The following is a 21308-nucleotide window of genomic DNA, read 5'->3' as shown; positions in this document are numbered from 1 at the left end:
ACAGATTTTGAAAACCTGAAAATTTAGAGAATTTTAAAATTGTGTTTTCTTCATCTGGATAAGTCAGGGAAATTAATATTAAAAGTCATAGAAAATCAAGAAAATTTCAGTATTGACTATAAAATTTTCCAACTTTTCTCTGTTCTGTTTCATCATCTAGATATTGCTTGTGTAGAGTACATTTTCTTGCAAGCCATAGGGATGTCCAAGATGTTAGCAAATTATTCTCTGGAATCAGTTCTTTTCAATGAAACGGTCAAAATGGTTCACAAATAAGAACTGACTGAATACTTCCAATACTGATTTCATGGATTAATGTAAAGTATTGAAAATTGGCTCTTTTTTTGTATTTAATCAGTATACCTCAAAGAGAACACACTTCAAAATCATCTAAAATGAGTCTCTATTAGTTTAATTATTGTGTTTGGAGGGTACTGAGGAAGCGACACAGTTAACAAACATTACATTGGTACGCATGCTTGTATGAGCAGGTTGTCCTCAATTATCCAATTAGAATCTTCGGCACTAAAGGTCACAGGAACAGGATGGACACGAAACAACATAATGAATTCCATTATTGGGTGAAATGAGTCACTTTGGCATTGAGATACAGTAAATGACAGAAAGTAGCAAAATGTAATTGCATTCACCCTAATTATCTGGGCATGTTAAGTCTACTAGGAATTTGTACTTTTCCAGCAACAGCTGTGTTGTTGCTTTTATCATTTTGACCATAAATCAAGTGACATCTGTTGAGGTGCAGTCTTAGAAGTATACACAAAATATGCATTTAAATCTTGTTTGTCACATTTCTACAGTTAGGCCCACTCCATTAGTGGGAGGGAAGTTGTGAACGTCAAATGACAATTTTAGTCAGCTCATCTGTGGAGATTCCCTTAAAATTTTCACAATAATGGAAACAACTGTCTGCCTCTAAGGAAACAGATGTTGAACATCACTTGTAGCAGAACTAACAGTTATAACAGCTTTGGAAGATGAGAACAATGATAAATGATTAATTTATGTTCAAACAGTTGATTTATATTGTTCTAACTCTGCTGTTTTTTGCCACATTTTCTGTGCTGTGGATTTCTGCAGAATAGATTTAAACGTAAAAATGTGTTAAACAGAGCTAAGAGTCCTACACATATTTGTAGTTGAAATCAGGATCAAATTCACCAAAAATAGTTCATAAAGGAACATGTAAGATCACATGTGTAAAATTTGATGAATGGCTGGAATCATCTGTGCATCTGCAGAGTTTTCTGTGGAATTCTATGCACGCAGATTCTGTCGGAGTCTGCTTATAAAGTGGTACTGCAGTACTAGGTCTAAAGTTAGGGGCTGGACCTGGAGATGCAACAGAAGTACAGGTCTGTTTACATGCAGTGTAACAATGCTTTTACTATTCAACCACAATCATCATGCAATTAATTGAAATGCATTCATTAGAATTCTTGTATGTGTCTCTTAGACTCATCCCTTTTTTCGACACATTAATTGGGACGACCTTCTTGCGCGAAAAGTAGAACCACCATTTGTCCTGTTGTTATACAGTTCAAGACAGAGTTTACATACACCTTAGCCAAACACAATTAAACTCAGTTTTTCACAATTCCTGACATTTAATCGTAGAAAACATTCCCTGTCTTAGGTCAGTTAGGATCACTACTTTATTTTAAGAGTGTGAAATGTCAGAATAATAGTAGAGAGAATGGTTTATTTCAGCTTTTATTTCTTTCATTACATTCCCAGTGGGTCAGAAGTTTACATACACTTTGTTAGTAATTGGTAGCATTGCCTTTAAATTGTTTAACTTAGGTCAAACATTTTGGGTAGCCTTCCACAAGTGTCTCACAATAAGTTGCAAGCCTCACCCTTTTTCCTTCAAACATTACGATGGTCATTATGGCCAAACGGTAAAATTTTTGTTTCATCAGACCAGAGGAAATTTCTCCAAAAAGTAAGATCTTTGTCCCCATGTGCACTTGCAAACTGTAGTCTGGCTTTTTATGGCGGTTTTAGAGCAGTGGCTTCTTAATTGCTGAGCAGCCTTTCAGGTAATGTCAATATAGGACTCATTTTACTGTGGATATAGATACTTGTCTACCTGTTTCCTCCAGCATCTTCATAAGGTCCTTTGCTGTTGTTCTGGGATTGATTTTCACTTTTCGCACCAAACTACGTTCATCTCTAAGGAGACAGAATGCATCTCCTTCCTGAGCGGTGTGATGGCTGCGTGGTCCCATGGTGTTTATGCTTGCATAATATTGTTTGTACAGATGAGCGTGGTACCTTCAGGCATTTGGAAATTGCTTCCAAGGATGAACCAGACTTTTGGAGGTCCACAATTTTTTTCTGAGGTCTTGGCTGATTTCTTTTGATTTTCCCATGATGTCAAGCAAAGATGCACTGAGTTTGAAGATAGGCCTTAAAATACATCCACAGGTACACCTCCAATTGACTCCAATTAGCCTATCAGAATCTAATTGGCTAATATCCTAAAGGCTTGACATCATTTTCTGGAATTTTCCAAGCTGCTTGAAGGCACAGTTAACTTAGTGTATGTAAACTTCTGACCCACTGAAATTGTGATATAGTCAATTAAAAGTGAAACAATCTGTCTGTAAATAACTGATGGACAAATTACTTGTGTCATGCACAAAGTAGATGTCCTGAACGACTTGCCAAAACTATAGTTTGCTAATATGAAATCTGTGGAGTGGTTAAAAAAATGAGTTTTAATGAGTTCAACCTAAGTGTATGTAAACTTCTGACTTCAACTGTAAGTCTTAATGACCCCTTGTTCCAGAGATGTTCCAGAAAACTTACATTTCACTCTGTTATAGGAATATTTAACCCGAAAATGAAAACCCTCACCCTCAAAGATCCCAGATGTGTGTGACTTTCTTCTGCAGAACACAAAGATTTTTAGAAGAATATTTCAGCTCTGTAGGTCCTCACAATGCAAGTGAAAAGAAAGTCAGACACATCTGGGATGGCATGAGGGTGAGAAATGATAAGAGCATTTTCATTATTTGGTTGATCTATCCCTTACACCTTTTTTAAAACTAGGTCAGTAACCTCGTGCAACTAGAAAACCCACCTGATATAAACCTAACTGCAGAGGATATAACCAAATGTAGCACGATGAAGTTGTGGATCTAATCCCATGCGTATTGGATTTTAGTGGTGTAGTGGAGGTTTTAATGCACATGCGTGTTCACATTTTAATGTTTTATTACTGTAGCATACTTAACGGTCATTTATACAGTATATATTCATATAACACACAAACACACACACACGTTTATATATTAGGGCTGCACAATTAATTAAAATTGTGGTATGACATTGTTTGATTATTTAACTGCAAAGGGCTACAATGATTTAATTAAATGAATAGATAAATCAAGCTGTTCACTTCAAAGTCTATGCACGCTGCTCTGTCCTGTCTGTATTGTGTATAAGCATTATTACAGTGTATTCAGAGCGGTTCTGTGCTCCACAACTCCATCTTGTGCTCAGAGTAACAGCTGTTTCACACATGATGCGAATGCAGTGCATATGCAGTACGTATTTTTTTTCAGTGCCCATGTTAACAGGTTAGAGCATTCAGACCGTACGTGGGTGCAGCATGGCAAAGCATTGCAGGAGCGGTGCAGAAGCAGCAGTGCAGCAATCGTTTCCGCACCAGTCTATTTTTGCTGTGCTGCACAAGCTTAATAAAAGTGATAGCGCATTGTTCGTGGTCAAAATGAACATGGATTGACACTAAAAATGGCAAAACGGTGCCACGATATGCAGAAAAGGACAGCAACAACCGCGATATGCAGTAAAGAACAGCGACAACCAACAATTTTGATTTTTCAGTGTTTTAATTCAATTTTCAAGAAATGTGACAACAACTGATTCAGTATTGGCATTTATATGTTTATTCATTTTGTGGACATTTTGTTTTACATCAGTTGTAAAGTTTACAAAGAAGGAAAGCTGTTTACAAAGTGAAGATGGTAATATGCACCAAATTCTCTCCTGCACTGGTTGACTGAGTGAACCCAAAGTCTGCATCTCATCCTTCTCCATAACCTTCTTAGCAACAGATACAGCGCGATAGCCTTTCTTCTGTCAACAACTCGCAATACACGCAAAACAAAGAGAATCACAATGCTGAAAAAGCCTTTTCAGTAACTTTAACAATGTTAGCATTTAAAATCAAAATAATGGCTAACTACTGACCCATTGTTGTATTTGTGGTATACAGAAGCCACAGGTTCAGTTGCGCACTGCAATCGCGTCGAAAGCACAATCAAGCGTGTGCTGCTTCCACTCCGCCTATGCACCGCATTTGCACTGCCTACGCACTGCTACACATCTAGTGTAAAACGGGCAGATGTGCTCCATTCGGTTCTGTCTTCCATGTGCTGAGTGTGTCATTTTTAAAGCGCTCCAGATTCACTTTAATTTCACTTTTGCATACTTCCAAGTATGTTTGACCAGTACATGTCAATATACAAAAACAAATAATTCACCCCATATCATTTATGTACAGCGGAGGAGCACATTATAGTGAGGAGTATATTGCTTAATTTATATATTTGTTTTCTGTGGGTGAAGAGGAAAAACAAGTAAAAGTAATTTACGAAATCCATGGTTATGACCATTTTTAAAAGCTAAGCTATATTAAACAAATGTCTCAATGTAATACTTTAATACTAAGTAATAATGTACTCAATGTAACACATTAAAACCAAAACATCCACTATGACACAAATCAACTACGCAGAGGATTAGATCCACTACGTCATCACACTACAATCTGCAGTGAGGACCCTCTCAAATGTTTAAGGATGGGTATGAAGAAAGGTGAAAGTTTAAAAATCTCTCTCTAAAAAATCCTATATTGATTGACCGCCATTCTGAATATTGGGACAGACCTGGAGCTAGTTAAAAAGCAAATCCAATCCCTTCAGAGTTATTACCCAGGTTTGTTTCAAGAAAACCATGATTGAAAGCATTTATTTAAATGAAAACTTTCTTTGAATTTGTTACATTTTAGTTTTTATTTGACAATATTTGAGATGGAACTTTATCGTCAGCCAGGCCTACAAAAGGTTCCTGCAGTGATGTGTATGGCCTCTAGTGGGCGACAGAACGCTGAATATAGCTCATCATCTGAAGGGAGAGATGACGAGGAAGAAGCTGTTAAAACACGAAGACCATCGGAGCCATTCAGCGATAAAACATGATTTGGTTAGCCTCAAAATTAATTTATACATCTTTCGTCCAACATTTATGTAGATAAGGTAAGGTATTTTTAACGAAATGCCAGCTTGATTACTTATCAATACACATACACAACGTCGTAGACATATGATAACATAGACATAGATGATTAAATATAGTTTTATCTTTACAGCTGAGATTTTCCTTTCTTTTGAAATTGTAATTGTATCATTTTTAAATAGTCAAGTAAGTTTTAATCACGTCAAGTCAGCAAATCTATTTAGTTTACTGCTTATCAATAGAAACCCCTAAAAGGCATAGTCTCCTAAATGAATATGGGATAAGTATAAGAGACTTTCTGACATTTTAATTAATTAGAAACCTATATTGGATGACAGTGGTGGCTACAGTACATCTACCAAGTTACCACAGTTTTATTGTAGTGACAATATGCATGGCTGAAACCCCTATAGACGTTTAATAGGAAATGTTACCACCAATATTCAGAATTGATGATCAAACGCAAGTTATTCAATGTCTGATTCTTAAACTTCTACATTTGTTTTCCCCTTAATCTTTAATATTTGGTTATATTCTTGAAAGTAACTGCAGTAGCTGTGGTATTTTCCCTATTAGGGATGCACCCATATGAACATTTTTGTCCGATACCGATTTTAACAAAACCCTATAGGCCGATAACGATACCAATATTTTGCCACTTAACATTTTGTTATCAGATCACTGTTTTACTTAGAAATTATTCTTTTAAAAAGTAGAATTTTTATTTTTATTTTTTTTACTGTTCTAACAAGAAACATTTTCCACTGAACATGGATTGAATCTGTTGAACACATGACAGGCAATGTTTTAAAGAGAGCAATAAAAGATGAATTGAAGATAAAAAGATACAAATAACTAAATATGATAACATGATGATTGATATGAAAAAAAAAAAGGTTATTTTGTTCTTCTAAAACAAACTAATATTTTACATTTATGTCCTGTATATGATTGAACATACAAATTCATACTATGCATATGCTCTAGGGTTGGGCATTATGTAAAAAATATTTTAACGATAATTGCCTTAAAAAATATTGTGATATCCGATTACATCATCAACCTCCCTGCAGAGCGTCAGTGAATTTAGACATTTCTAAATTCAAATTGCACTTAAAACGGAAAAAGCAATAAAATAACGAAGTGATCAAAAAATATTTTTTTCGATTAATACTTTTTGATTCCAACACATGAAACAGAAAAGCACAGAATCAACTTTTAACCCCCATTATTCCCAATCCCAACCCCACCCTAACCCCCAACAAAAATCCCTGTGGTCAAAGCCAAATCACACACACACACACACACACACACACACACACACAAAAAAAAAAAATATATATATATATATATATATATATATATATATATATATATATATATGTATATATATACAGATGCATCTCAATAAATTAGAATGTTGTGGAAAAGTTCATTTATTTAAGTAATTCAACTCAAATTGTGAAACTCGTGTATTAAATTCAATGCACACAGACTGAAGTAGTTTAAGTCTTTGGTTCTTTTAATTGTGATGATTTTGGCTCACATTTAACAAAAACCCACCAATTCACTATCTCAAAAAATTAGAATATGGTGACATGCCAATCAGCTAATCAACTCAAAACACCTGCAAAGCTTTCCTGAGCCTTCAAAATGGTCTCTCAGTTTGGTTCACTAGGCTACACAATCATGGGGAAGACTGCTGATCTGACAGTTGTCCAGAAGACAATCATTGACACCCTTCACAAGGAGGGTAAGCCACAAACATTCATTGCCAAAGAAGCTGGCTGTTCACAGAGTGCTGTATCCAAGCATGTTAACAGAAAGTTGAGTGGAAGGAAAAAGTGTGGAAGAAAAAGATGCACAACCAACCAAGAGAACCGCAGCCTTATGATTGTCAAGCAAAATCAATTCAAGAATTTGGGTGAACTTCACAAGGAATGGACTGAGGCTGGGGTCAAGGCATCAAGAGCCACCACACACAGACATGTCAAGGAATTTGGCTACAGTTGTCGTATTCCTCTTGTTAAGCCACTTCTGAACCACAGACAACGTCAGAGGCGTCTTACCTGGGCTAAGGAGAAGAAGAACTGGACTGTTGCCCAGTGGTCCAAAGTCCTCTTTTCAGATGAGAGCAAGTTTTGTATTTCATTTGGAAACCAAGGTCCTAGAGTCTGGAGGAAGGGTGGAGAAGCTCATAGCCCAAGTTGCTTGAAGTCCAGTGTTAAGTTTCCACAGTCTGTGATGATTTGAGGTTCAATGTCATCTGCTGGTGTTGGTCCATTGTGTTTTTTGAAAACCAAAGTCACTGCACCCGTTTACCAAGAAATTTTGGAGCACTTCATGCTTCCTTCTGCTGACCAGCTTTTTAAAGATGCTGATTTCATTTTCCAGTAGGATTTGGCACCTGCCCACACTGCCAAAAGCGCCAAAAGTTGGTTAAATGACCATGGTGTTGGTGTGCTTGACTGGCCAGTAAACTCACCAGACCTGAACCCCATAGAGAATCTATGGGGTATTGTCAAGAGGAAAATGAGAAACAAGAGACCAAAAAATGCAGATGAGCTGAAGGCCACTGTCAAAGAAACCTGGGCTTCCATACCACCTCAGCAGTGCCACAAACTGATCACCTCCATGCCACGCCGAACTGAGGCAGTAATTAAAGCAAAAGGAGCCCCTACCAAGTATTGAGTACATATACAGTAAATTAACATACATTCCAGAAGGCCAACAATTCACTAAAACATTTTTTTTATTGGTCTTATGATGTATTCTAATTTTTTGAGATAGTGAATTGGTGGGTTTTTGTTAAATGTGAGCCAAAATCATCACAATTAAAAGAACCAAAGACTTAAACTACTTCAGTCTGTGTGCATTGAATTTATTTAATACACGAGTTTCACAATTTGAGTTGAATTACTGAAATAAATGAACTTTTCCACAACATTCTAATTTATTGAGATGCACCTGTATATATATATATATATATATATAATCACACACATTCAAACTATAAATCCCTCTCCACTGCCCCTCCCCGAGAGCCCTCGAAAAAGGTCAGATATCTGCCTACTTCATATAAAAAACCCTCAGGTTGCCCAGCCTTCTATCTGACATCTCCACAAATGCTGCGACCCTGCCCATGTCCGTGCACCACTTCTGAAATGAGGGCACACCAGCCAACTTCCATCCCCTCAGAATGATCTGCCTACCGATTATGGCACTGGCTAGGACCCAATTTCTTATGTATTTATCCCCTATACTAATGACCACCCCATCGCCTAAAATACAGAGTCTGGGGCAAAATGAAATTTGAGTGCCCAATACGTCACACATAAAACTCTGAACCCTCAACCAGAATTCTTGGATCTTAACACACCACCAAAAAACATGAGTTATGTCCCCATCTTCTGATTGGCATCGCCAGCAGGTGGGTGTGCCTTTAAGACCAAGCCTATGCAATCTAGAGGGGATCCAATAGAATCGATGTAAAACTGCATCTCTAGATGCAGACTTGCCATTTTTTAGAATCCTAGCCCAAACTCCCTCCTCCAATACCAAGTTTAAATCTTTCTCCCATAATTTCTTGAAAGAAATTAAAGCTCCATCCCCCAGACTCTGAATTGGGGGGGGGGGGTTGGTGTATGCTACTCCCAAAAATATTACAAAGCAGGTGGTGCAGCTGTAAATACCTAAAGAATTGAGACCTGAGAATCCCAAAATGTTGAACCAAATTTTCAAAGGATCTCAACACTCCACTCTCATATAGGTCACCGAGAGTATTAATCTGCCTCACAGTCCAGTCTGTCCAGCAGAAAGGGGACTTTTTAATACACAACTTTGGGTTCAGCCATATTCTTGAAGCAACATTTAAATAAATGTCCGAATTAAACACTCTGGACACTTTTGCCCATACCGCATGCAAATGCGAGATAACGGGGTGTAACTTCTCCGGTTAGTTTGATAGAAAGGCTTTGCAATTGTAAAATAGGGGCAAGAACTTCCTGTTCAATACAAAACCAGTGAGGGGCTCTCTCAGGTGTAAGTGACCAATGAGCCAAATGTCTGAGGCCGAATGCATAATAATAAAACAAAATCTTGGGTAGGCCTAGTCCACCTTTGTCAGTCGGCCTATGCAATTTACTGAAATGTAATCTGGGATGTTTACCATTCCAAATGAAGGACTTTGCTATGCTGTCAAATTGTTTGAAATAAGGGAGAGATTGTAGCAGGTAGTTGAATTTTGGAATATAATTCATTTTAATAATATTAACCTTCCCAATCATAGATAAATGTAATGAAGCCCAACTACCCACATTGCTCGAAAACCTTTTTATTAAAGGGTTAAAATTAACTCTAACTGTTTGGGTCACTGGAAGGCGCCCGGCTGAAAAGCCAGTATGCTGTCAGAGCCAAAGCTTCGGATTTAGACCAATTAACTCTGTATCCTGAGAACTTAGAAAAGGAATTAATGATTCTGTAGGGTCATTGACGAATAATAAAATATCATCTGCGTAAAGCAAAAGCTTATGCGGCACACCTCCCGCTACCACGCCTGGAAAATCATCCTCCTCTCATCGCGGCTGCTAATGGTTCCAGGGCAAGACAGAAAAATAATGGGGAAAGAGGGCAACCCTGCCGGGTGCCCCTATCCAGAGTAAAATAATCTGAAATTAATCCATTCATTTGTACCACCGCTGCTGGGTGTCTGTAAAGTAATTCAACCAATAAAAGTATTCCCGAACCCGTACATTTCCAAAGTCTTAAAATGATGATCCCATTCTATCATATCAAACGCCTTTTCAGCATCAAGTGAGATGGCAGCGACCAGAGTCTGCTCATTCACCACTGACCACATGATATGAATGAAACGCCTAATGTTATCAGAAGAGCTACGGCCCCGAAAAACTGTATTGAGTATTAATATTGTATTAATATGTATTAGAGATGTCATAATCGGTTAGTCAAAATGTTTTACAATATTTTGACGTCTAGCTGGATCAGGGAAATTGGATGGTAACTCTTACACTCATTTGGATCTTTGTCCTTTTTAAGAATCAGACTGAACCGGGCTTGTGTCATGGTTGGCGGAAGCTTTCCATTCTTTATGATTCCGTATAAACTTCTAGCAAAAGTGGAACAAATTCTGTAGCATAAGATCTAAAAAATTCAGCGGCAAAGTCATCTGAGAATTTTTTAGCTCAGCTGTCAGTTTAGGAAGTTCTAATGGTTCCACAAAGTTTCTAATATTCTCATCAGTAGACAAAGACATGGAACTGTAGAGATCAAGATAAAATTCTTTAAAAGCATTATTAACATCAATGGCTGAGGTAAATATTTCACCACCAGCAGATTTCACTGAGGGAATGGTAGAAAAAGACTCCCTCTGTTTTATATATCTAGCCAGAAGTTTTCCTGCCTTGTCCCCTGACTCAAAGTATGACTGTCTTGCCCTGAATAGCCAAAACTCCACCTTCTGTGACAAAATAGTATTATATCTGTATTTCAATCGGGTCAGTTCTCTGAGGCCATTAGATGACATTCAGCACTTCAGCTCTGCCTCGTCACTTTTAATATTCCCTTCCAATTCCACAAGTTCTTGTGCTTTGGATTTTTTGGTGAATGAGGCATACTGTATGATCCGGCCCCTAAGAACCGCCTTAAGTGCCTCCCAAGCCACGCCCACAGAGGATACTGAGGACCAGTTGGTCCCATATAAACATTGATTTCAGCCTTTAACATTTGTTGGAATTCAGGATTTTGCAAAAGGGGTACATTAAAATGCCAATTACATGATTTCCTTTTCTCCATATGTGGCTTAGATATATATATATATATATATATATATATATATATATATATATATATATATATATATATATATAATGTATATAAAAATCTATTCTGAAGTAAATCTTATGGATTGATGAAAAAAAATTTATTGTCCCTACCAGATGGGTTCAAAAGTCTCCAAATATCTGTAAGCCCAAGATTTTTACACATCCTGTGAAGCGTCAGTGTTGCTTTAGGGGGCTTGCACACTTTTGCTTCACTATGATCAAGGACTGAGTCCATCAAAAGATTAAAGGCTCCTCCCAATATTATATCACGAGGGGTGCCAGCAGCTTGCAACATCCCTTCAAGATCTATAAAAAAGCCCTGATCATCAATGTTAGGTGTGTAAATATTAGCCAAAATAAGACTTTGCCCCTGAATTTCTGCTAAAACAATAATGACTCTTCCTAATTTATCTTTAATCTGTCTGAGACATTTGAATTGTATATGTTTACTTATCAATGTAATGACTCCCCTGCTTTTACTTGAGCCAGCACTAAAGAAAAAATGTCCACCCCATATCTTCCCAAATTTTCCACCTTCCTGCGGGGAAAAATGCGTTTCTTGAAGAAACACTATATCAAATTTCTTACATTTAAGAAAATAAATAACCTTCCTTTTTATGGGGTGCCCCAACCCATTCACATTCCACATGGAGAGAGACAATCCACTCATATTAACATCTGACATTTTGACGTATTAGAAAAAATAGATTGTGTGACAAAAATAAAATTATAAAGACCACATTCCAACATTAGTGCAACAGTCAGACCCCGAAACTCCCCCAGAACAAAACAAATAGAAAAAAATGGGCGCATTAACCTCGCGCATGACAGCGCCAATTGCCATCCATCCTTCTAAACTCAAACAGTCCATGTACGCCTACGAGAGTCCCTGTGACAACTTTGCCATCGGATTGCTCAAGTCTGGTGCTTCTATACAAATTCTGTGAGACAGAATTACATAACAGAAAATAATCTATAAAACAAACTCCAGCCAATAGGCAGAATAAACACAAAGAACGTGAAGATTCATTCACAAAATTGTATCGAAGGTGTGTTCCTCCACAAAACAAACTCCAGCCGCTAGTGGAACCAGAACACACACACATACACAAAAAAAAAATCCATTCAGATTCCTCGGACAGTCAAGCGAATGTTCAGTGAGCCGGCTGTTCATGAGTCAAGCAGATGACCTAATCCTTCCAAAGTCCTACAAAAAATACTCCACAAAACAAAAACTCCAGCCAATAGGAGGCATAAACACAAAAAACGAGCAGACTCATCCACAACTGTCCCGAAGGAGTGTTACTCCACAAAACAAACTCCAGCTGCCAGGCGGAACCAGCACAAAAAGAAACAAGATGGCACCCAGCTTCCTCAGACAGTCAAGAATATGTACAGCGAGATGAGCTCACTTGGGGGGCCACATAAAAATCACCAAATGGCTAGCTCGCCCCATTGACTCTATGAAAGACAATGCTTGCTGGGGACATGTAAATACTTTGTGGCCATCCTTAGTAGCTATTCTCAGTTTGTCCGGAAACAGCAGTGCAAAAGCGATCTTCCATTGATGTAAGAGTTTCTTGCATTCCTTGAATCGATCACATTACTCTCTTGTCAAATTCGCAAAGTCTGGGAACAAGAAAATGCTGTGATTCTTCCAAATAAGCTTTCCATTGCTCCTCGCCTCGCGCAGCACGAGATCTTTATCAGATGATCTCAGGAATTTGGCCAGAATTGATCGGGGCCTGTCTCCGTCAGCCGATCTCCGAGCTGGGACTCTGTGAGCTTGCTCGATTTCCAGCTTGTGGCCTGTTATGTCGAGCAGACTCGGGAAGAGCTCGTCCATGAATTTCACCATATCTCGGTCTTCCTCATGCTCAGGAATTCCAACAATTCAGACGTTGTTTCACCAGCTATGATTCTCCAAATCCTCCAGTTTTTCCCAAATGCGTTCCAAGTCTATCTTGGTCGCTAGCGGATTAGCAGCTAATTCCCTCTCCGATGACTCCAGATAATCGATCCGTCTCTTGACGTCCCCGATTCTTGTAACCAACTCAGAGAATTTCGTTTCCATCGCCGTAATTGATCGATGTATTACAGCAAGATCCTCTAAGTCAGCAACAACTTTCTTCAGCATCACAGACATGCTCGCCAGTTGGCGTTGAATTTCTCCCACCACACCGTCAGTACCTGATCTGCAGCCCTGTCAGAGGTATCTGCTTGAGTGTCTTTTAATATCTCCAGAGTCCGAGGATTTTGAAGTCTTTGCTATGTTAACTTCAAAGCACAGATATGTGGCAGGGTGTATTGAATCTCACCAGTTTATGACACATAAATAACCAAAAATGCACAGAGCTCGGTGTTTACACGTCCGCTCCTCGAATGGCGTCACGTGGAACACACATTACTTTATGATTTAATCACTTTTGTCTTTGTATCTTTAATACAAATATATATATATATTACTGAACCTGCAGTCACAATGCATGCTGACCGCTAGGAAATACATTGAACTAAGCTCACAGCACCTCCCGAGATGATCGGAGATACAGTTGAAGTCAGAAGTTTACATACACCTATTATTCCTTTCATCACATTCCCAGTGGATCAGAAGTTTACATACACTTTGTTGGTATTTGGTAGCATTGCCTTTAAATTGTTTAACATGGGTCAGATGTTTTTGGTAGGCATCCACAAGCTTCTCACAATAAGTTGCTGGAATTTTGGCCCCTTCCTCCAGACAGAACTGGTGTAACTGAATCAGGTTTGTAGGCCTCCTTGCTCACACACGCTTTTTCAGTTCTGCCCACAAAACTCGGATTGAGGTCAGGGCTTTATGATGGCCACTCCAATACCTTGATTTTGTTGTCTTTAAGCCATTTTGCCACAACTTTGTAGGTATGCTTGGGGTCATTGTCCATTTGGAAGACCCATTTGCAACCAAGCTTTAACTTCCTGGCTGATGTCTTGAGATGTTTCTTCAATATATCCACATAATTTTCCTTCCTCATGATGCCATCTATTTTGTGAAGTGCACCAGTCCCTCCTGCAGCAAAGTACCCCCACAACATGATGCTGCCACCCACATGCTTCATGGTTGGGATGGTGTTGTTCAGCTTGCAAGCCTCACCCTTTTTCCTCCAAATATAACGATGGTCATTATGGCCAAACAGTTCAATATTTGTTTCATCAGACCAGAGGACATTTCTCCAAAAAGTAAGATCTTCGTCCCCATGTGCACTTGCACACTGTAGTCTGGCTTTTTTATGGCAGTTTTGGAGCAGTGGCTTCTTAATTGCTGAGCAGCCTTTCAGGTTATGTCATAGGACTCATTTTACTGTGGATATAGATACTTGTCTACCTGTTTCCTCAAGCTTCTTCACAAAGTCCTTTGCTGTTGTTCTGGGATTGATTTTCACTTTTCGCACCAATCTACATTCATCTCCAGGAGACGGAATGCATCTCCTTCTTGAGCGGTATGATGGCTGCATGGTCCCATTGTGTTTATACTTGCGTAATATTGTTTGTACAGATGAACGTGATACATTCAGGCATTTGAAAATTGCTTCCAAGGATGAACCAGACTTGTGGAGGGCCACAATTTTTTTTCTGAGGTCTTGGCTAATTTCTTTTGATTTTTCCATGATGTCAAGCAAAGAAACACTGAGTTTGAAGCCTTAAAATACATTCACAGGTACATCTCTAATTGACTCCAATCAGCCAATCAGAAGCTAATTGGCTAATTTCCTAAAGGCTTGACATCATATTCTGGAATGTCCCAAGCTGCTTAAAGACACAGTTAACTTAGTGTATGTAATCTTTTGACCCACTGGAATTGTGATATAGTCAATTAAAAGTGAAACAATGAGTCTGTAAACATTTGTTGGAAAAATTACTCATGTCATTCACAAAGTAGATGTCCTAAACGACTTGCCAAAACTATAGTTTGCTAATATGAAATCTGTGGAGTGGTTAAAAAATTAGGTTTAATGACTTCAAACTAATTGTATGTAAACTTCTGACTTCAACTGTAATTTGCAGCGTTCTCATAGCTGACTTTATTCTTGCAAACAGTTTTCAGATGAATGAAACAGAGAAAAAAAAAGAGTGAAAACTCTTTACATGTGCTTGTTCCACATGACAGGCTCGTGCTGCATGCCTCTGAACAAACAGCGAATCAGACACGGGCATTGCCGCCTGTTGTGGATAGATGAGCAAAATTACCCACGCATAAAATACATTTGGATGAGGAGTTTGCGAACTGGATTCAGCCTCATCGCATTTGGTGGGTGGCAGGTGCTAGTTTAACACCCTGGCCACTGTTTAATATATTTGGCGACTTCCCAGATCCATGGTTTTGCCATTTCCTGATATTGTCGATCGGCATCGAGATCTTTGTAAGATATCGTTGATATCCGATGACATCGTCTTATCGACCAGCCTTAGCTTGCGTACACAATGCTGAAAGCAGACTATTTTTTAAAACGCAACATTTTAAAGTTTAGTCATAATGCGTTTTCAATTTTATTTCAAACAATCATGCAGCATTAATGGATATCATACCGACGTCTCGGAAGTCAAAGTCTACGGGTTTCAAGCATTTAGATGGTTTCCCTCATTATGTAGCCTACAGGTAATTGTGCCGCTTTCACAACTGTCACGTCTGTAACACTGGGTTTTCCTCATTAATGTGAGAATGAGAAAGAATAAAAATAAATATTAGATGTTCTTGGGAGTGCCATCCCTTCTAAATATTTTGACTTATTTCTGGACTGTCCATTTGAATTCACAGAGTTTTTACAAAGTGTGTTACTAATTAATTATAAATAAACCATCTGTTTTTCATATCTGCATTTCATGCTTTAACTGATATGCAGATGGTTTTAATTTGGTCAATAATTGGCCGATACATCAGTGCATCCCTAGATACTATGGTTGCCCTGGTATTTATTTATTTATTTGTTATAAGAGTAGTGAATTTGACTGTACGCATTTGCCTTTACAGGAGCATGTAAACCTCTGCCATGTCTCAACCTGAGCATCTAAACACAAGCCCTTGGGGGTTGTCTGAGTTTTTGGTTCAGAGGAGGCTGGTTTGTTTTGGGGCATTCTTGGTCTGGATGGTCCTCTTCCACTTACTGGTCAATGTATGGCTTCTCTGTGTCTTCACAAGCCTCTTAGTGGTCTTAGGTGGATGGCTCGGCTCTCAGGCTGTACTGGACTCTGAAAATGTCATTCATCTGGAGCGGTTTGTAAAACTGGAAGAGATCCTGTCTAGCGCTGAGAGTGAGCAACAACTGGAAGATGAAATCCAGAAGACAGTCGGCAAGATTGTCCGAGACTTTGTCTCCTCTTGGTACAGCACAGTGTCCAGAGAACAAGAGTTTGAGGATGAGGTGCACAATGCTATGATCTCCATGGCGATGGAGCTGAAGGGTCGGGCGGAAAGAGTAGATAGGAAAGTTTTAATGCAGAAGGTGTTGGATCTCTCTGGATGCCACCTTCAGTGCTACTTGAGTGCCAAGGAAGTCGTGGATGAAAAAGAAGCTGGGTCAGATGGTGATGGTTGTAGCAGGCTCTGGGAGGCCTACAGCAAATTCTGCATACCTCATCCTGCTCTTCAGAGCTCTGCTGTTGAGGTGAATTACACAAGGGCCATTGTGGATCTCCTTTTGCATGTTCTTGTACCTCCTCCACATTTAGAAACCAGAACAGGTCGATTTGTGGTGGGTGAACTTATAACATGCAATGTCATTCTGCCTTTAATTACAAAACTGTCCGACCCAGACTGGTTAAACATGTTGATTGTAAGTGTCTTTACTAAAGCCAATGAACCAACCCCAGAACCAGAGTCAGTTGAAATTCAGCCTCCACTAAAAGTTGTGTTTAATCAAGAAGACGCAGCGCAAGACCTTGAGATTCCTTGTGTTTTGAGTTTGAAAGTCACTCCTGAGATCCCTACAGTAACAGAGGCTCCAACACCAGAATTGGCAGCTTATGATATCATCGACTCTACTGAACTTTTTTCACCGCACACTCTGGAAGATGATGAACCACGGCCAACCAAAACATTTCCATCGGTTTTCGGCCCAGGGGATTTCCTCAGACTCGGCAAGCCCAATCCGTTTTATCAAGAAACAGACTCTGATTTAGAGTCTCCTTTGACAGACTTTAAAAGGGGTTCTACAGAATCACTGGTTCTGATTGGCACAGAGGAGACACTTTCAGAAAGACTCACCGAATGCACCACTCCGATAGATGGTGTCTTGGACCTTGAAGATGAACTTCCAACATACACCAATACGATAGAGAAGGCGTGCCCCAAGGTTCTGATCTCAGAACAACAAGAGTTGTCATTACTTTTCACTGGTGTGACAGAGGAAGAGTCATCAAGCTTTTGCACTCTCCAGCCATTGGACAAGACTAACTCGAGTGCAGATAAAGGGAGGACTAGTGCAGATCAGTCTTGCATGGTGAAGCCCTGTGAGCTGGCTTTGACTGCACCCCTGCAGGCCTCCTCACCAGCTGCGGGGACGCCATCCCTGATGCCTTTCACCTTTGAGCCCCTCAGTAGTCCAGAGGGTCCAGTCATTATCCAGAATCTTCGAATCACCGGCACCATCACTGCCAAGGAACACAGAGGCACGGGCTCGCATCCCTACACCCTCTACACTGTAAAGGTGAATTGTCTCTCTGTTTTTGACCAGACAATAATCCACATATAGTTATTTAGTTAATCTGGCTGCCAAAAGTATTTGGACACTTAATGAATGAATATCATGAGCGATCAACTGCTATTGTTTTTTATTGACAATATGATATTGATTATTTTTGTGTTTAAGTGTACGATAACCGATATGCATAATCGATTTTTCATTCTTGTTTTATATCTACATTTAGGCACAAATAATAACTTAATAAATTTGTCACTAACCTCTGAAAGTGAACTGCTTTACAAAACTACTGGTAATATTGTACACAGTTATATTGTGTCTACAAAGAATTAATTAAACTCCTTTTAGGTGCAATATACACTTGTGCAAAGCCTCTCACTTAATTAAGATTTAAAATTTAGGGACCTGGGTAGCTCACCGAGTAAAGACGCTGACTACCACCCCTGGAGTCGCGAGTTCGAATCCAGGGTGTGCTGAGTGACTCCAGCCAGGTCTCCTAAGCAACCAAATTGGCCCGGTTACTAGGGCGGGTAGAGTCACATGGGGTAATCTCCTTGTGGTTGCTATAATGTGGTTCGCTCTCTGTGGGGCGCGTGGTGAGTTGTGCATGGATGCTGCAGAGAATAGCATGAAGCCTCCACACGCGCTATGTCTCTGCGGTAATGCACTCAACAAGCCACATGATAAGATGCGCGGATTGACGGTCTCGGACGCGGAGGCAACTTAGATTTGTCCTCCGCCACCTAGATTGAGGCGAGCCACCACGAGGACTTAGAGCGCATTTGGTATTGGGCATTCCAAATTGGGGAGAAGAATTGGAGGAAAAAAAAAAAAATTTAAGAGTCTTTTGTTTCTAAATTTATTTGGGAAAACCGATATTAAAAAACAAAGAAAAGTGTCAATATCAGGGACTTAACCAAATGTTTTTCATTTCGGTTTGTTCTGAGCAAAAGCTGTATTTTTTTTTTGTTCCGGTTCAGAAGTAATGTTTTATCAAAAGCGTGTGTTTATCGTCACAAGTTTATTCTTTATTATATACAGGTGCATCTCAATAAATTAGAATGTCGTGGAAAAGTTCATTTATTTCAGTAATTCAACTCAAATTGTGAAACTCGTGTATTAAATAAATTCAATGCACACAGAATGAAGTAGTTTAAGTCTTTGGTTCTTTTAATTGTGATGATTTTGGCTCACATTTAAAAAAAACCCACCAATTCACTCTCTCAACAAATTAGAATACATCATAAGACCAATAAAAAAAACATTTTTAGTGAATTGTTGGCCTTCTGGAAAGTATGTTCATTTACTGTATATGTACTCAATACTTGTTAGGGGCTCCTTTTGCTTTAATTACTGCCTCAATTCGGCGTGGCATGGAGATGATCAGTTTGTGGCACTGCTGAGATGGTATGAAAGCCCAGGTTTCTTTGACAGTGGCCTTCAGCTCATCTGCATTTTTTGGTCTCTTGTTTCTCATTTTCCTCTTGACAATACCCCATAGATTCTCTATGGGGTTCAGGTCTGGTGAGTTTGCTGGCCAGTCAAGCACACCAACACCATGGTCATTTAACCAACTTTTGGTGCTTTTGGCAGTGTGGGCAGGTGCCAAATCCTGCTGGAAAATGAAATCAGCATCTTTAAAAAGCTGGTCAGCAGAAGGAAGCATGAAGTGCTCCAAAATTTCTTGGTCAACGGGTGCAGTGACTTTGGTTTTCAAAAAACACAATGGACCAACACCAGCAGATGACATTGCACCCCAAATCATCACAGACTGTGGAAACTTAACACTGGACTTCAAGCAACTTGGGCTATGAGCTTCTCCACCCTTCCTCCAGACTCTAGGACCTTGGTTTCCAAATGAAATACAAAACTTGCTCTCATCTGAAAAGAGGACTTTGGACCACTTGGCAACAGTCCAGTTCTTCTTCTCCTTAGCCCAGGTAAGACGCCTCTGACGTTGTCTGTGTTTCAGGAGTGGCTTAACAAGAGGAATACGACAACTGTAGCCAATTTCCTTGACACGTCTGTGTGTGGTGGCTCTTGATGCCTTGACCCCAGCCTCAGTCCATTCCTTGTGAAATTCACCCAAATTCTTGAATTGATTTTGCTTGACAATCATAAGGCTGCGGTTCTCTTGGTTGGTTGTGCATCTTTTTCTTCCACACTTTTTCCTTCCACTCAACTTTCTGTTAACATGCTTGGATACAACACTCTGTGAACAGCCAGCTTCTTTGGCAATGAATGTTTGTGGCTTACCCTCCTTGTGAAGGGTGTCAATGATTGTCTTCTGGACAACTGTCAGATCAGCAGTCTTCCCCATGATTGTGTAGCCTAGTGAACCAAACTGAGAGACCATTTTGAAGGCTCAGGAAAGCTTTGCAGGTGTTTTGAGTTGATTAGCTGATTGGCATGTCACCATATTCTAATTTTTTGAGATAGTGAATTGGTGGGTTTTTGTTAAATGTGAGCCAAAATCATCACAATTAAAAGAACCAAAGACTTAACTACTTCAGTCTGTGTGCATTGAATTTATTTAATACACGAGTTTCACAATTTGAGTTCAATTACTGAAATAAATGAACTTTTCCACGACATTCTAATTTATTGAGATGCACCTGTATATATGTGAACGAAAAGGTTATTTCAAGCTTAATCAATATTACAAGTGCTTCAGTATTATAATGAGCGGACCTGCAAGTCTCCATGCAGAGATCTCTTACTGGTGTAATCTGACACCGCTCAGCAGCAGCAGCAGAGAAAGACTCGCTTGCTTTAATATGTCTGCATTTTGCGATCATATTAGATAGATGTTCTTGTTCACTGTTCAACACAAGTTTCTAAACTTATATAATAATTGTTACCAGTATTATTGCTGTGTGGTTGCTTAGCGTATGTACAAATATTTATCATGTTTATTTCTTTTTTCTCACAGAAACCATACTTACACCATACATTCCCGCATCTTATGATACTTTCTTCACAATAAATATTTTGGACTGTACTCTGGAGTAGCTGCCAATCTTTCTAACTGAGGAATTAGGCCAGTTGGTGTACAACCAGTCACTTAACGCACAAAACATCCCATAAGTTCCAGAAATGTACTGTGATAAACCCTTTGGCATTTGATTACTTGAAAAAATTAACAGAACAAAAAATAACCAGTTATAACTGGTTACCTTCAGTTAAAAATAGCGTTTTCACTCCAGAACAATTGAAAATGACTTTGTTCTGGTTTTTGGTTACGTTCTGCAAATTTTTTTGTTCATTTTCATTTTCATTCCTTGAACCGTTTTTAGTCCCTGGTAAATATCGGTTAAAAATTTGGTCAAACCAATAATCGTCTGTCTCTAAATATCCTTGTGGTAAATTAACTCTAAAATGGTCTAGAATCATTTGTTTACAGATCCCACGTGGTCTGATATTTTGTTATCTAATGCAGCGACATTCATTTTCAAATGTGGCTTAAATGTCCAAATACTTTTTGGGGCCGCTGTATTAATAGAATTAC

General features: G+C 39.0%; 1 protein-coding gene across 1 annotated transcript in view; it reads left to right on the top strand.

Annotated features, from left to right (window-relative positions):
• Positions 1 to 5187: 5187 nt before the first annotated feature.
• Positions 5188 to 21308, top strand: part of snx19b (sorting nexin 19b) — a 55127-nt gene continuing 39006 nt past the window's right edge. Inside the window, exons 1-2 of the mRNA XM_051679696.1 lie at positions 5188 to 5306; positions 16132 to 17806. Coding sequence (XP_051535656.1) covers positions 16151 to 17806 — 1656 coding nt within the window. The 5' untranslated portion in view covers positions 5188 to 5306; positions 16132 to 16150. The remainder of the gene's footprint in view (positions 5307 to 16131; positions 17807 to 21308) is intronic.

The sequence above is a fragment of the Myxocyprinus asiaticus genome, chromosome 39 (assembly GCF_019703515.2).
Source record: "Myxocyprinus asiaticus isolate MX2 ecotype Aquarium Trade chromosome 39, UBuf_Myxa_2, whole genome shotgun sequence".
Classification (NCBI taxonomy): Eukaryota; Metazoa; Chordata; class Actinopteri; order Cypriniformes; family Catostomidae; genus Myxocyprinus; species Myxocyprinus asiaticus.
The sequence above is the reverse complement of the archived record's forward strand: the minus strand, read 5'-3'. Positions and strand labels throughout refer to the sequence as shown.